The 15644-nt window shown below is 43.1% G+C and overlaps 1 protein-coding gene across 1 annotated transcript in view; it reads right to left on the bottom strand.

Moving 5' to 3' along the window:
* Nucleotides 1-7661: 7661 nt before the first annotated feature.
* Nucleotides 7662-15644, bottom strand: part of Sh3bgrl2 (SH3 domain binding glutamate rich protein like 2) — a 109240-nt gene continuing 101257 nt past the window's right edge. The window contains exons 5-6 of the mRNA XM_051201206.1: nt 12912-12992; nt 7662-10167 (exon numbers count right to left, since the gene is read on the bottom strand). Coding sequence (XP_051057163.1) covers nt 10156-10167; nt 12912-12992 — 93 coding nt within the window. The 3' untranslated portion in view covers nt 7662-10155. The remainder of the gene's footprint in view (nt 10168-12911; nt 12993-15644) is intronic.

Below are 15644 nucleotides of genomic sequence, written 5' to 3' on the forward strand. Positions count from 1 at the left end.
AAGAGGGTCTGTGGCAGGATCGCTGATCTAACCGTCTAACCATCCATCGACTTGATGGATTTCTTGAGAGTCAGGGTGCCTGTCATTACAGGAACTGGCACCTGCCATTCCCTCATGAGACCTGCTGGACCTTTCAGTTCAGGTATGATTTGTTTATTTGCTGCAGAAGTAGATGGGGAAGATTAGAACACACAAGTATGCCCAGGCATGTGCCCTAATAACCAGCCCCTTAGACATTACAGAAATACTGGGTTCTTCATGTTTCCTGTTTTGGAATTCAGAGACTAGGATAAGGCCAAAGCTCTAAAAACAAGTTAGTGCTTATCATGAATACCTGATTACATGAGAAAATTACATTTAAAATTTTATATACATATATCCTCATAGTATTTCCTTTTTTCCTACTTAAAATAAATATAGGTTGGATTTTGATTTGTAGCCCAACCTGACCTTGAACTTTTAATCCTCCTGCCCCAGCCTTCCAAGCTCTGGGAGCTCATGTGTGTGAACATACACAGGTTGAAATTAAATTTCAACAGCTTGATGAAACAGTGTACACAATCAAAATAAGGATTGATCAAGCCTGAACCAGAGTATCTTTTCCGGATATACTTGTATTTGCAACAGCCATTCCTCAGCTTAGTTAATTACTGAATCACTAGCTCTCCAATGAGGTCAACCAGCAAGGCATATGTATTCCCAATAAGACATTTTTACTTAAGTTACCCAGGTTTTACAGAACACCGGCAATCTCTTACCAAACACAGCTGACTCCAGATGACACTAAGAGATCCCTTTTATAGAAACCCCTTGATGACATGTCTTAGTTCCATTTATTTTATTTTAGTTCCCAATTCACTTTTCAATGGCTGCTCTGCGGCAACAGAATTCCATTAAGTACTGTCCTCTTGAAGAGTCACGGTGCTAGCTGGACTTCTCAGTAAAGGGTACTGGAAGGACACTGGTGAGAAGGGGCTCTCCTACTGTGACTGACTGCTGCACAGTAGGTCAGAAGTGTGGGCAGCTTGCACAATACACGGTCCGTTAGTGACCCCGCACCTTTGGCCTGACCTGTGGTAACCCCTTTGGCAGGGACACAGCTTGTGCTAGGCCTCCTTTTGGCAATACCGCCAGCTCCTTCTATAAGACCCTAGCTGTACTCCATGGATTGCTTCCTGCTTGCCCAGCAAACTTCCTGCCATTCAGGGAATGCAACTGGCTCTCTTCCAAAGGCATCTGAAGGGCAGCCTCCCTTCATGTTTTCCCTTCTTGGGTATTCTCCACCACTCCCAGGGGTTTCTTATATCTGACAGGCTTTTTTTAAATTTAATATATATTATATATATAAATATATAAAATATATTTTAAATCAGAGCTCAGCAATTCCTTATACTTGTCTAAATCACTATGTGATTCTTATCTCCTAATTGGTCTTAGACTAACATATTTCAAACTTATAGTTGTCTGCAGGAGGAAAAGAGGGATAAGGAATAAAAGTTTCAGTGATAAAGTAAGAAAAACTCGGACTTCTTAGTGCACTTCTTAGTGTACAGTGAATTATCAATCAGACCGTTGCATACACTAATACTGCACACATTTCATCTGACAGCCAGCTTTGTGAAAATTTATGGCCTGCAAGTGAAAAGAAGACACAAAAGTAATGGCTCTCTTAGTCAGAAAGCAGAACTAAGGAAAATTAAACACACTGGGGAAGCAACGTGTGAGATGTACAGCCACCACTTATACACCCAGGTAGGTTAGCAAAGGCACTAAGCGTTCTTTAACAACAGCGGGCAAACAGGGCATTCAGCCTGCTGCCAGCACACTCCACAAATGACCCTAGAAGAGTGGGGTCGGGTCTTTTGACTGATGCAACTGGGCATGAACTGGTGATTATGCTGTTATGGAAAAAGGAAAGGTTTGTCTGATTTTCCCCACCTTTCTCAGAAGTCTGACAACTTAAAGCCAAGGTACAAAACAAAACAAAAGAAGTCTTTAAAGACAGGCACATAGTGGCAGGAATGCTAACTTAGCATGTATAAAGCCCTGGCTGAACCATAGCCAGGTACACAGAAAAAAAGGAGAGAGGGAGGGAGGGAGAGGGAGATCTAGAACAGATTCTCAGGGTTTAGCTGAACAGCTCATTTGAAGTATTTTTTCCCTCTGCCATGTCATACAAATTACCACATGATACCAATCCCACAGGTAAATCACCAGAATGTAAATTATAACAACGTAATTGAAAATACTACCAACTAGAGTCACTAGTGAGCAGTTGTTATTAATGGAGAAAACAGACCATGACCAACATCTATCCTCTGCACTTGGCTGAAGGCTGTCTCCAAGATACGTAAGCATCAGCTGGGCAGCCTTCTTGTAGCTGCCTAGATTCCAGCAGATTTTGTTTGCACTAGTGCAGATGTAACTATTTGCACACTAGTGCTGCCTAGGAAAGCTGGTCACACTAGCCTCTGGTCACATTAGCCTCTCCTTCTCTGAGAGGCGCCATGGTGGCCTGGGCAAGTCATGCCTGGGGAAGGAGTTTCTTGCTTTTGTTCAGAAGTTGTTCACAACTGTGAATGTTGTAGTCATTTTAGCAGCTAAAATCCTGTTTGACAACCCACCTGTTGGGCAGGCGGACTAACCTGCCAATATTCAGTTCCTCGCCTATGTGCAGTGCTAGAGCACACCTGCTAGGGCACCTGAGTTTGGGTTGGGGAAGGGGTGTGGGGGAGGGGGGAACACCTGGTGGGGGGTGGGGGGGTGGGGAGAGGGAGCTGCAGCTGCACCAGGCTCCCAGATGGGAGAGCTGCTCTTTCACATCTGGTCACCCTCGATAACTGGTGCCCACATTTCCGAGAGCACATCAAGAGTGGTTTACCACAAAAATGGGAAGAGACAGAAGAAAGGGTACGCCTTCTTGCTGTCACACTGCTGGCCCTTCAGGGATGGCTGTTGTCCTTGGCATCCATCACGGAGCCAAGCTTTGGACTCTCCTAGACCCCCAATTATTAATATCTAGCTAGAGTACATGCTATGAAACAAATTGGTAGGGAGAAAAATCAGAGAAGTTAAACAGATAAAAGAAATGGGATAATAACATTAATACCACAAATCAGATTAGCCATAATGTTTACCTTGAACATGGTGCTCCCCCACTTAAGAAAGTGAAATCTTACACAAGTATGCAATTCATCCACAGGCAAATTCTGTGCCCTAAAGCAACAGAATTAGGAACCGAATGCAATGCAAATGACTGGCATCTCAACTAATTCACTCTCACTACAAGGAAGATTCCCAAAGTAATAAAAAGAAGAAAATCCTTCACTCAATTATTTTAATGGCATGAGTACTATAAGCTTACCTCAAAATTAGCATTCTAAGAGAATAGCAAAATGTTCTTTAAAACCCTAGGCAGCCTGTTTTAATCTTTGGCAATATGATCAGAAAGAGATGTTCAAAAGACAGAATATATATATGTATATCTTCCTTCCTTCCTTCCTTTCTTTCATGAGCTTTGGAGATAACTGAGGATTTGAGGGCTAAGTACCAGGAACATTTACCACAGTTCTGCAAATAATAGCTGGCACCTGTGTGCGTCACTACTTCCTCATTGAAAACAGAAAATACAAGACCTAGTTCAGACACTGGGCAACTCTAGACATGAGCGCTGTAAGATGGCGGGTGGAGGTGTTGGGGCTTTGGGACACAGGGGGAACAGATGTCTGGACAGAGATGTCAAGCATTCTGACAACCCACGGCACTGCTGGTGTCCAGAATAGACTCTCCCGTCACTACAAGTGCTTCAAGCTATGGGGGGGAGGCAGAATGAGAAAAGGTCATTTTGGCAGCTATATCAGAAATTTACATTCCCCAAAATGTTCGAATTTTCTTTCAGTATTATAAAGAAGGAATTTTAGGAAATATTTCTCCATCATAAATTCAAGCAAAAAGACTGATATAAAGCAGTGCTGTCGGCAGGAAAACCATGAAAACCACACATGTAATCTACAATAGCCCAGTGGCCACACTTACAGGTGCAAACGATCATCTTATTTTTCAACTTAATATATTCAGGATATTATTTTAATGTGTAACCAATACAAAATTGATTCATGAGTTCATTTAAATATTCATACTAGTGTAAAACCTGAAATATCTTTGCACTCAGACCATGTCACAAACCCAAGCGGGCACATTTCAGGGGCTCAGTGTTTCACGTGGCTCGCTGGGACAGTGGATGACACCATTCTGAACTGTACAGCTTCCCTCTGTGTGACGCGTACACAGACACTTGCTCTAAAGCTTCTTCAGAGGAAGGTTTGGTTATGATTTTATTATTACAGGGCCCCATGCTATGCTTAATAATGTAGTGGTCTGTTTTTATAATGAGTTCTTGAGTTTTATCCTATTCACTGTAACAAGCTTTGTTAATATAACACATTTGTTAATACACTTTAAGACATCAGTGTCCACAGCCTGTGTCCTGGTTCCTTGTAGTTCACCGCAGGTTCAGACTGTTGCCACTGTCATTTGCTGGTTTATGCTCAACATCACTTGGATCGTCTTTACTCAGCCTAGGGATTACCCAAGTCTGAGCCCAACTCCAATGCAAGCCCCTATGACTTAGCAAAGTTTTCTTTTTCCCCCTGTTCATTTGTTCTTTTAAGTGTCAAATCATGTTTGGCCCACTGGTACAGGCCCACTTTCTGTTGACATCCTAAGCAAACATTCACACATGATTATAAAGTCTGCATAAAGATTTCCTTCTGGTGAAATCTGGGAAAGCAAATGGAATGATAGCATTAATGACATTGATTTCCTGCCAAATAACAAACTGATGAGCCTCAAGACACTTTCAGAGAGGAATGCCTCCTAGAGCAGAGACGTCCCTGTGCACATCTCACGGCTAGTAGACAGGATATATCAGCACACTTGCCTTTATTTCCTGAAAACAGAATAATCACTCACATGCATTTCATATTGCTGGAAATAGCTTTAGAAGACTGTTTACTCCTGGATTCTCTTCACTTTAAGAGCTAACTCTTGTATTTTTTGGTTGTGAGCCTAGCCTTTAACAGCTGAGCCATCTCATGACCCCAACTAACAATCTGAACAACAGTGGAGTCCACCTTAAATGCCCTTCCCTGATAATGAGATAACTAACTTCTATGCCATCCTAGAACCTTCATGTAGTAGCTGTTGGAAACAGAAGCAGACACCCACAGCTAAACACTGAGCTGAAATCCTGGAATCCAGTGGCAGAGAGGGAGGAGTGATAAGCAAAGGGGTCAAGACCAGGCTACAGAAACCCAGAGACAGCTGACCTGAATAAGGGGGAGCTCATGGACCCCCAGACTGATAGCTGGGAAATCAGCATTGGACCGACTCAGATCTCCTGAACATGGGTTAGAAGGCCTGGGCAGTCTACAGGACCTTTGATAGTGGAACCAGGATGGATCCCTGGTGCAGGAATGGACTTTGGGAACACATTCCCCATGGAGGGATACTCTCTTAGCCTAGAGACAGGAGGGAGGGCCTAGACCCTACTCCAAATGACTTGACAAATTTTGTTGACCCCTCCTAGAAGGCCTCACCCTCTCTGTGGGGTGGGTAGGAATGGGGTGGGAGGGGTTTCAGGGGGCATGGGAGGGAGGAAGGGAATTGGGATTGATATGTAAGAATGTTAAAATATATTTAAATTTTAAAAAAATTATGCAAACTAAAAGAGCTAACTCATGGGTTAGAGGAATGCCTCGGTGGTAGAATGCTTACTTAGCATGTGGAAGGTCCTGGGTTTAATCCCCAATGATACAAACAGAACACTTAATACTAAAAACATACCTAAATATCCAAAAAGTTTGACACAGGAATCCCATAACAAACATTACAATTTACTACTGATTTTTTAAAAAGCCAAATCCATTTACACTATACACTTGGCACAAATCTGACTAACAATCACACAGATTGGTTCGGATCAGTAGTCCTAAAAATGTTAGCATTCTTGTAACTGGTACTATAGCTTGAGAAGCCCATCTGACTCCGTCCTTAAGGCTGGTGTGTGTTCTCACTGCACAGACAGCTCTCCGCTTACAGCCTGTACAAAAGAATCCTCAAGGCAATGGTCAATGGTCAGCAACTGGAGGAAAAAAAATAGATATTCATCTAGTAGAATAATTTTTAATAAAGTTCTCATTGCAATGGACATTAAAAGGAGGAAGCCAGAAAAAAAAAATAAAGGCTGTATCTGGTTTAGTTCTGTTTATTTTCTTTATGGATACATACATGGAGACAAACCACTGAAGGGTAGAAAGGCTTCGATTCACACAAATACAGGGCGAGGTTCCCTTTCTTCAATAGGGAAGAAGATAAAGCCAGGGAGGGGCACATGGGGTGCCTAGGAGGAAAGGCAATAAGGCAGGCAGCAGGCATATAGGGGTTATTATTATTACTCTTTATACTTCGGTAGATTATGTGTGTACCTGGGCATGTAGTCGCTGTATGTAGAAAATCTATAAAGTCAGGATGGTTTTAATAAGAAAAAAAACATTTACATCTCTGATGACAAGCTGCAGCCTCCAGTACTGACAACTTACCTGGCCTGCCACTGACTGCTGCTATACTTCTATTCCCCTCATCCTCCTGCTCACACAGGACCCATCACATTGTGAGGGCCTGATACGTGCTGCCACAAAAGACAGCCATGCTAATCTCGCCTGTTTGTCTAGAACCGGTGGAATTGGGGTCACACGCAGGCAGAGCTATTTGCTGATTTGGTTTCACGAGCTGACACATTTCTGCCTGCTCAGAGCTTGTCGCCTTTGACCGCTCCTCCACCCTCCATCAGTTGTTTCTTGGTGAGCTCAGCCTCAGCCCCTGCCTTCAGGAACATTTTCTTTTGCTTCCAAATGTGGCTCAAAGGGAGCCCAAGTGAGGGAAGTCATGAGTGTTTTGTGCAGCCAGTATGGGACAAACTACTAGAGTGGATAAGGTGTCCCTTCAAGGAGACCACAGAATATACCTAGACTAGCCTCAGCCCTGGTCTGCTGGCAGTGGGGGGGTGGTGGAGGTGGTGGAGTGGGGAGGTGGGTGTGTTTGCCTCCTAGTGTGCCCAGAAAAACATGTATCCTTCTCAAGTGAGTGGCTGTATGAGCTCTGTACTGGTAACAGTCAAACCCTTCATGGTCGGCAGCAGAAACAGAAAGGATCCAGACAATTCCAGAATCAAAGTTGGAAAACTTTGACTAGGAAGAAACAACTCCAGTTTGAGAATGCCATGTTTTCTGGAATTTATTCTCCTTCAGTGAAGAATATAAAATCTGAGATTCCCCCAATGCTTGAGAGACAAATACAAACAAGCTGAAATCAAAACAAGCACACAGGCTAAAGCAGACCCAGACACTCAGGGACAAATCTATATTAAAGTATTTCTAGAAAAAAACAAACAAACCCCACAAGAAAATCAAACAAACCAAACAAAACACAAAAAGCCTTTGGTACCTTTCAATAACAAAAGGAAAATATTTAGATGGTTAAATTCACACAATATAAAAATGTAAATGTTGGGTTAACTTTATAAAACCAAAAATTAAAAAAAAAAAAACCTAAAATATATTAGCATCTAAAGGCCAACTATCTTGTTTTTCTCCTTAGATTTTACTAAACCGCCAGGATTTGGCAAAGTATTTCCTGAACTAAATGGTCTGCAGGCACCTAGCAGTATGGCATTCCATGTTCTCCTGCCGTTAAAATGGCACATTTGGTTCTCAGCAGCTCAATTCTGCTGTCCCACACGGAAATCAACACTGCCTTGAAAGCCTCTGGCATTGCAGCCATGCTTGTACTTCTTGGCTAAGCTTTGAAGACGTTGGTGACCAAATCCAGAGACAGCCAATTAAGGGAACAAGAAGAACACTATTTCAGCCAAGTATGTAATCCTAGCACTTGGGAGGCAGAAGTTGGTTCCAGGTCCACATAGCAAGACTGTGTCTCCAGCAACAACCAACAGAAAGAGGGAAAGGAAGACAGAAGGAGGAAAATCATCGTCAGGCAGACTGGGAGGCATTTAAGTAAAGACGCAGAATGTGCTACACATACCACTGCCAGGCAACTCCATAGCCTGGGCTTCTACCACTAATCTCATGTCTTCTTAGCTGACTCTCCAGTGTTCCTGCAAAAGAATCATGGCAAGAAAATGCTATGTGACTGTGATAGTAATTCTAGGCACACCATCTGGTCAGTGTGTTTAACATGGTCATGGTAGGTACAACATGGCCAATCAAAAAGTTACATGACAAATCTTGGTAGCTCTCTGTGTCTCACAAGCATGATGTTGCTCCTACAATCCAAAACATGCTAAGACTTCACTTTGCCAAACTGGTTCTTGGCACTCGTTGGCAAAAATTGACTCAATCAATGTAAGCTGTGCTGACTTCATAATTCTTTAAATTGCTCTATTTAATAGAAATGTGTCTCGTTAGAAGACTCACAAACTCAAGCACAATATCCAGTTAGAAGAGAAAACAAACAAACAAACAAAAACCACAAAAAACCCTTGGAAGTCCCTGGGATTTATCAAATGGAATTTGACCTGGATCTTGTTTAATACCAACTAGCTCGTAATATCCATGACTTGACAAGCTTTCCCTGGAAAGAACATCTTGGGTTGAGATCTCAACTTCAGCATTCAAAACAAATATGCCACAGAACAGTCAATGTTGATCAAAGCTTGTGGTGGGGAGGTGGGGGGGGGTGGCAGAGAGGGCCACTAGTTTGCTCTTTCCATTTCTCAAACATTTCCTTCTCAGAGTCAGAGTGAAATGTCATATCATGTTGCTAAGGGCAGGTGATTTCACTCAGCCCCAAGTTTATCCCACTCAAGGCTAGCCCTGTTTGAGAACTGTTCAGTGTCCACCCAAAGGGAGCAGGGATTTTGTGTCTTAAGAATGACTCAGGACTACTGTCTACACAGCTCCTTTCTTGTCTCTGCTGTTCTGAGATCTCACTTGTACTCATACACACCCAAGAATGTGTGCCTGTGTTATTCTGAAGAGTCTGAGATTGTGAATTGGTCTGAATATGAACAAGGGGAATAAAGAGACAATGGTAAGACACTAGCTGGCAGTGCTGGTGTCTGTTTTTCCTTTCCATGGTACTGGAGCTGAGCACAACAGCTTGAGTGTGCTATGCAAGTATTGTACTGTTAAGCCCAGCCCCCGCAGCACTGATGCCTTCTATCATACTTCATGAACAGTTCACAAAATATATCTAACCAAGCACTTCCTTTCTCCAAAAATATAATCCCATTACAAAATAGAACAAGCAGCTGTTACTCAGGGGAGCTGCATTTAAAAATATATGTGCATGTGTGTGTAAGTAAACTACAAGAGCTGAAAATGCCTTTGCATATGGACAGAGCAAGCTTTCTATTAACTTACTATCTAAGTAGTGCACTTCCTAGTATTTCTCAAGCAGTCTTATGCATACAGTGAAACTTCCTCCTTTCAAGAGATAAAGAAGGAAATGTTTTCCATCAGCAATTCTTTCTATCCTGCAACTTGGCTATGATAGTGCATTATTGCAATGGTGGTTCTGGAAGCACCTGTTGTAGGAGCATGGAGAATTTATAGAGGTGAGGGTTTCTATAACAGAAAGGAGTCGAGAGCATCTAACTTCTCCAGCAGGTGTTATTACAAAGTACCAGAATAGTGGCATTTGTGATTCTGCAGTAAGAACCTTCAGTCTCCTTTGTCAACTTGCATTGTTTTTCTTCTTCCTGATTCAAAGATGTAACCATCCTGGCAAATGGGTTTCATGGATGTGATGCAGGCAGCATAAAGAGGAACGGAGTTATGCAATACTGGTGACCTCCAGTCATTAAAGAAGCAGACTACAGCAGGTGACATTACTTTCGGGTGATCCAGGCAACCGCAAACAGAGGAGGAAGTAAGATAACCCACCACCGGAGCCCTGATTAGCTTAGAACAATCATGCAGTCCCCATTATTCCAGTGTCCACCAAAAACAACTCTTCCAGGTCAAGCAAAGTTTCCGATTGTGCATGTGGCTTTGTCACAGTGATGCATCAGGTAAGCAGGTATGTGTTGAGTACCAGGGGTGCTCCAAATTGCAACTCCATCACCTTCTCTTTCTTCTAAGGTTCGGCCTATTAAACAGAACAGGGAGAAAGACACAGTTATTACGCTGTGTTGACCAGAAGATTTGCCTTTGGCAGTGTTTTGTTTTGTTCTTATGCTGGGAACAGAGATGGGGATGAGAAACCCTCTGTGGCTGACAGGAGCAAGTCCTGACTTTTAAGTCAGAGCCTCGATTTCAATCAGACCCATCCAACCTGCAAACACATCAGGAAAAGCCTCATTTCTCAGCAGTACCGAATCTCCTTCCTCTGAACACTGCTGTGGCCTCTCAGGGGCACAAAGAGGTGCTGGTTAAGGGTGAGGCTGGGTGAGTGACATCATCAGAATGGCCATGTCATGCATAAAGCATCATCATCCTAACTGTCCAGGTACCACTCTGTCTGTCCCTATGACCTAATTACACAAGTCTCACCAAGAAGCAAAGAGCATGTGGAACAATCAATTGTTATGCATTTTGGAAATCACTCCTAGTGGTAGGGACCTGGATGCAGAAATTTCTGTAACAGGATCTGCTTGGAGCCTGTTAGAATTAAATGAACTTTGTGCCTTTTTAACCTGAAAATTGCCGGTGATTGGGCCCCCTTTCCTCAGTCAGGGAGACAGCGTGGAAGCCAGTCACTGCTGACTCCTGTCACTCAGTTTTTCCTTCCTGGTACTTCATCTCTCCCAGATTAAGGGAAGTGGAAAACCTTAGTTTTACATTCTAGCAGATACACAATGTGCCGTGAGCCAGTGCGGCTGTTAGCCCTTCCTCCACTCTGTCCACTCTGGAGAGTAGCCCAGTCGAGCCAGGCCTGCCTGTGGCCATCAGTATACTCCACCTACTGCGGGAGGCAACTACAGATGCTAATGGGGCCTCTGTGCTTCCTGGCTTTGTCTTCTGTGTGTGCCTGCTGCAGGTGGTGGGAGAGAGGGCACGGTCACTTCTGCTTATCACATCTATGACCATTTTGTCCAAGCTGTCAACTGCGCTTTACATGAATGACAACCAGTGTGAAAAGTTACTGTTCTGGGCTAGGGCCTTGCTGCAGAACCCAGGATGACCTTTAATTTTCAATCCCCACTGCCCCTTCCACCTCTGCGGGTTAGCATTAACGGGGTGCTGTACTCTGCTCAGCTTTGCCAGTGCTGAGAATCAAACCTGGATGTCATGCATGCTAAGCAAGCCTGTAATGACTGAACGACAACCTCAGCCTCATTGTCTAATGGCAAAAAAGAAGGAGAAAAAAAAAAAAAAAAAAAAACAAAACAACAAACAGGTAAAAGCCTGCTACATATCCAAGGAATCTGTACCTTTGGAGGACATGAGACCAAGGATGGCAGGCACACAGCCTTTTCTATGAGACTTTTGACACAGACAATAGTTCCAACTGCCATCTGGTAACCCTTGTCCCAGTGTGCCCCCACCCCCACCCTGTCCCAGTTCTTTGAAGATAAATCTGGATTATTTAATATCTTTGGGTGAAATATTTCATACAAATAACCTAATTCTCCTAACAAATATTCAAACGTCTGACTTGTGTAAAAATAGCTTTAAGAACCCGTAAATACTTTCTGTGCAGGCGAGCCTCTGTAAGAAGCATGTGCACAGGAACCACCCACAACCCATCTGCAGGCTTGCTGATGCTAAAGCAAAGTGCATTTTCACAGCAGCTCTGCTCCCCAGGTGCTGCTGGAGGAGTTCTATTATCGAAGGCCTCCGCCTTCCTCCCACAGGTGCTCCAGAGACTGTACCTATCCCAGGCAGCCTCAAAGGACCTGCTACAAAGTTCCCATAATGCACTGTGGTTCAGCTGTGTTAAAAACAGACACTCCAGAATGAGACCCAACTTGAGTTAAGGCTCAATTACTGTGTTTATACAGACTGTAAAGATAAAATGGAAAAGTGTCACTGTGGTCAGTTCTGGGTAATGATTGTAATATTTTATTTTATACATATTTACACCTTTCCCATTTTAAAAAATAGGCCTAAGTTAATTTTCTAATCACACCACACACACACACACACACACACACACACACACACACACACACACACTAGAATTCTCTAGTCTCTGCAGTACACAGCTCCTGCAATTCACCCACGTATATCTGCCCATATGGGAATGCTATGCGCAACAGATAAATTTACACAAACAAATCTTATGCCACATTATTTAAGACATAAGGAAAGGAAGGCCCAGTGTTTGGGAGGTAGAGGCAGGAGGATCTCTGTGACTTCAAGGCTAGTTTGATCGCCATAATGAGTTCCAGAATAGAATAGACCCTGTCTCAAAACAAACAAATAACAAACAGCGATAAGGACAGGAGAAAGCTGTACATGTTCACTACAGATATAATATTTTTTTCAAATATTTTCAATCTGAGACCAAATCAATAACAAATGTTAGATCCAGACAGAGAGTAAAATGCAATGTGAATTTATAATTTAAATAGAAACCACCTACTTTTCTATCTTAAATTCCTCTTCCAAGTATAGTGTATAAATTAAAAGTAAACTAATATTCTGATTTAAAGAAGTTAAAAATTAGAGGGAGGAGTTTAAAGGAGTTAAACATTTTGTGTTTAACTCTACAGTCTGTATTTACCCGAGAGACTCAAAAGTTTAGGAGAGAAGATGTGCACCCTTCTCACCCACCCTTAAGTTCCACTCGAGCAAGCTAAGCTCTGAAGCACAGAGGGTTCACTACAGTGGCCACAGAAGCAGGAGTACAGAGGGTTAGCCTACCCTGACTACAGAAGGTTAACCTACCGTGGACGCTGGCCGAGGCTTCAGGCCTAAGAATGAAAAGACTGTGTTGCTCTCCTTTGATTCAAAAAAACTGTCATAATCCTAGAAAAAAGAAGAAGAGAAAATAAAACCAGTGAGCAACAGCAAACAATTATCTTAATAGTTAATGCTGTCAAAAAAAAAAAAAAAAAAAATCCTAACTGAAGTAAGAAAGCAAAGTATGATTGTTCTGTCAAGGTCAAGGAAGACCTACATGCAACGAGTGGGTTCAACGTGCTAGAGTTGAAAGGGCATACCCTTGTGTAAGAACACAGATGCCACGAGCTTTTTAATCCATAACTAGGACAGCATTAAAATTTGGCAGCAGAGATAAAGGAGCAATCACATTCCTTTCTCTTCATGTGTCAAACTGGAATTTATTTGCATGGACTGGCTTTTTACCTCAGATTATACTCTAGATGCTAATAAGGGAAGCCGCCTCTCAATGGCATGCTCGATACTTTGCTATCCAAGATTTAAAAACAAAACCAACCAAACACAAAACACTGGTCAACAGGAAAGTCACAGGTGTCTGCAGGTGTCAGTGTGTTAGAATTCGAAGGCTTCTATCCTGTCTTTGAAGTTTCCTGTGGACAGGCTCGGAGAAAAGAAATGCAGGGCGGTTCCTACCTAAGTGTGGCAGCTAGTAAAGTGGGAGAGTGGGCACCTGCCTCCCCTGCACGACCCTTGAACTTTATATGCTCTTTGCACTTTATATTGCTCTTTGTACAGTATCAGCCCAGGAGGAAATGGGACATGGACACACACATCCTGGTCACTGTGCACCATGAATTTCTCGCCAAAATGAACTCCTTGCCAAGCTGAACTGATGTTATCATAAATTTTAAATGCATCTGAAATCTAACTAGAAGTTTTGTTCTCATAAAGTGCCATTTGATTAAGAATGTGTGAGTTATCGTATTTGGTTCTGTGAACCTGTTATCAGCAGGTTGAGTCTGGTGGCCTTAAAGGTAACTGTGGCTCTGACCTGTAGTCATCCTGGCTTCAGGTTTACAGTAGCTACTCCTTCTGTCACTTATGGACCAAACCACGGAGTAACATGTTAAGTTAATAGTCTCATGGGTAAATAGAGTTTGCCCATGACAAGGACATTGAGAACAAGGACAGCGTAGGAAAGCAGGGAATTGGCAGGCCCTGGCACCATGTATTCTGGGGTTTGTATAATTTTCCCTTAAACACAAAGGAAACAGGTTTTGAAATGGGGAACAAAATGATCTCACTTCTTCTATAATAACACTCAATAGGCATGTGGAGAATGTCTCAGAAAAGGGGGAGCATTGGGAAAACTAGTTAAGAGGGTCCTTGGTGATTCAGACCAGGAATGGACCCAGTCAGGACCAGAGTAGAGGCAGTGGGCAGGGGCACAGGCAGAAGACACATCCCGAGAGCAGAAACTGATGGTTGGTTTGGGACTGGACATGCAGATGAGGGACAATGGAGAACTAAAGTGAGTCCGGCTTTATTTTGATGGGAATATTGGCAGAAAAGATTAGTGGGGGAAATTGGAGTTGACTTGAGCACGTTTGAGAATCATAAGACACCTGACTGAAGCAGATTTTCTTCTCCCAAGGCAGCTTTGGCTGTCTTAGAACTTAACTTTGCAGACCAGGCTGGCCTCGAACTCACAGAGACCCTCCTGCCTTTGCCTCCTACGTGCTGGGATTACAAGTGTGCTTGAAGAAGATCTTGATGGGGGGGGGGGGGTCAAAGGTTGCTAGTGGCAGTAGGACATTACACATTTTATTAAAAAGTTGCTCATCTAGAAAATATGAGCCAAACAATATAACACATAAGTCTACGTCTGTGCAAAATGCCCAGAACATGGCCACATAATTTGTTGCAAAGCTTTTTACTGGAAGGTAAGCACTGCTTCACTGTTCCAGGCTCAATGCCCCTGTCCAATGTGCATTCCCTCTGATAATCCACTGGCTACACACCTGCAGGCAGACAAGGGCAAGGGCTACATTACAGCTGGATTTAACCCAGTCAGTTATGTCACCCACTGCAGGAAATTCAATGTATCTGACTCTTTCTTTCTCCACCATGTCCTGCCTCTGCCCTGTCTACGTTCTTTTCTGAGGGCATCTCCTCTAATGGAATTCACTTCTAGCTCTGATCTCTGCTACGTTCAAGATCCATGCTGCAAGCTATTTAGCACAAGCAAACCCCAGTTCCTGATCTTCACTCTCCAATATGCACATCTCAGAAGATGGCCATACTCTAATGAGCACTGCATGTCTTCCAGAAGCACTGTATGTTTTATAGACATGAGCACTCCACACCTTACACACATGACCACTGCACACCCTAACAAGTGAGCACTGCATGTCCTAACAAATGAGTACTACACATCTTTCTTACACAAGTCAACAGTCCATGTCTTACACAAATCAGTACTGCATGTCTTGTATGAGGCATCACAGGTCTTTTCTTTTCCCACCACTTAATATCCCTGAAGCCTCCCAGTTCTCTGTATTTGTCTTCAGCAGCCTAACCCAAGCTGAACTTTTACCACAGCGACTCATTATCAGCCTTGCCCAATCCCACCTATTTATATCCAATGTTGAGGAGGACACATTGATTTTTGAGCAATGCAAATTTGACCCTATCACCCTGTGTTCACATCTTTTCTTGCAGACTTTGGGTGCTCATACAGTATAGCCTAGGATCCTCAACAGGGCCTTGAAGGCCCTG

This window comes from Phodopus roborovskii, unplaced genomic scaffold (genome assembly GCF_943737965.1).
Source record: "Phodopus roborovskii unplaced genomic scaffold, PHOROB, whole genome shotgun sequence".
In the NCBI taxonomy this organism is placed as follows: domain Eukaryota; kingdom Metazoa; phylum Chordata; class Mammalia; order Rodentia; family Cricetidae; genus Phodopus; species Phodopus roborovskii.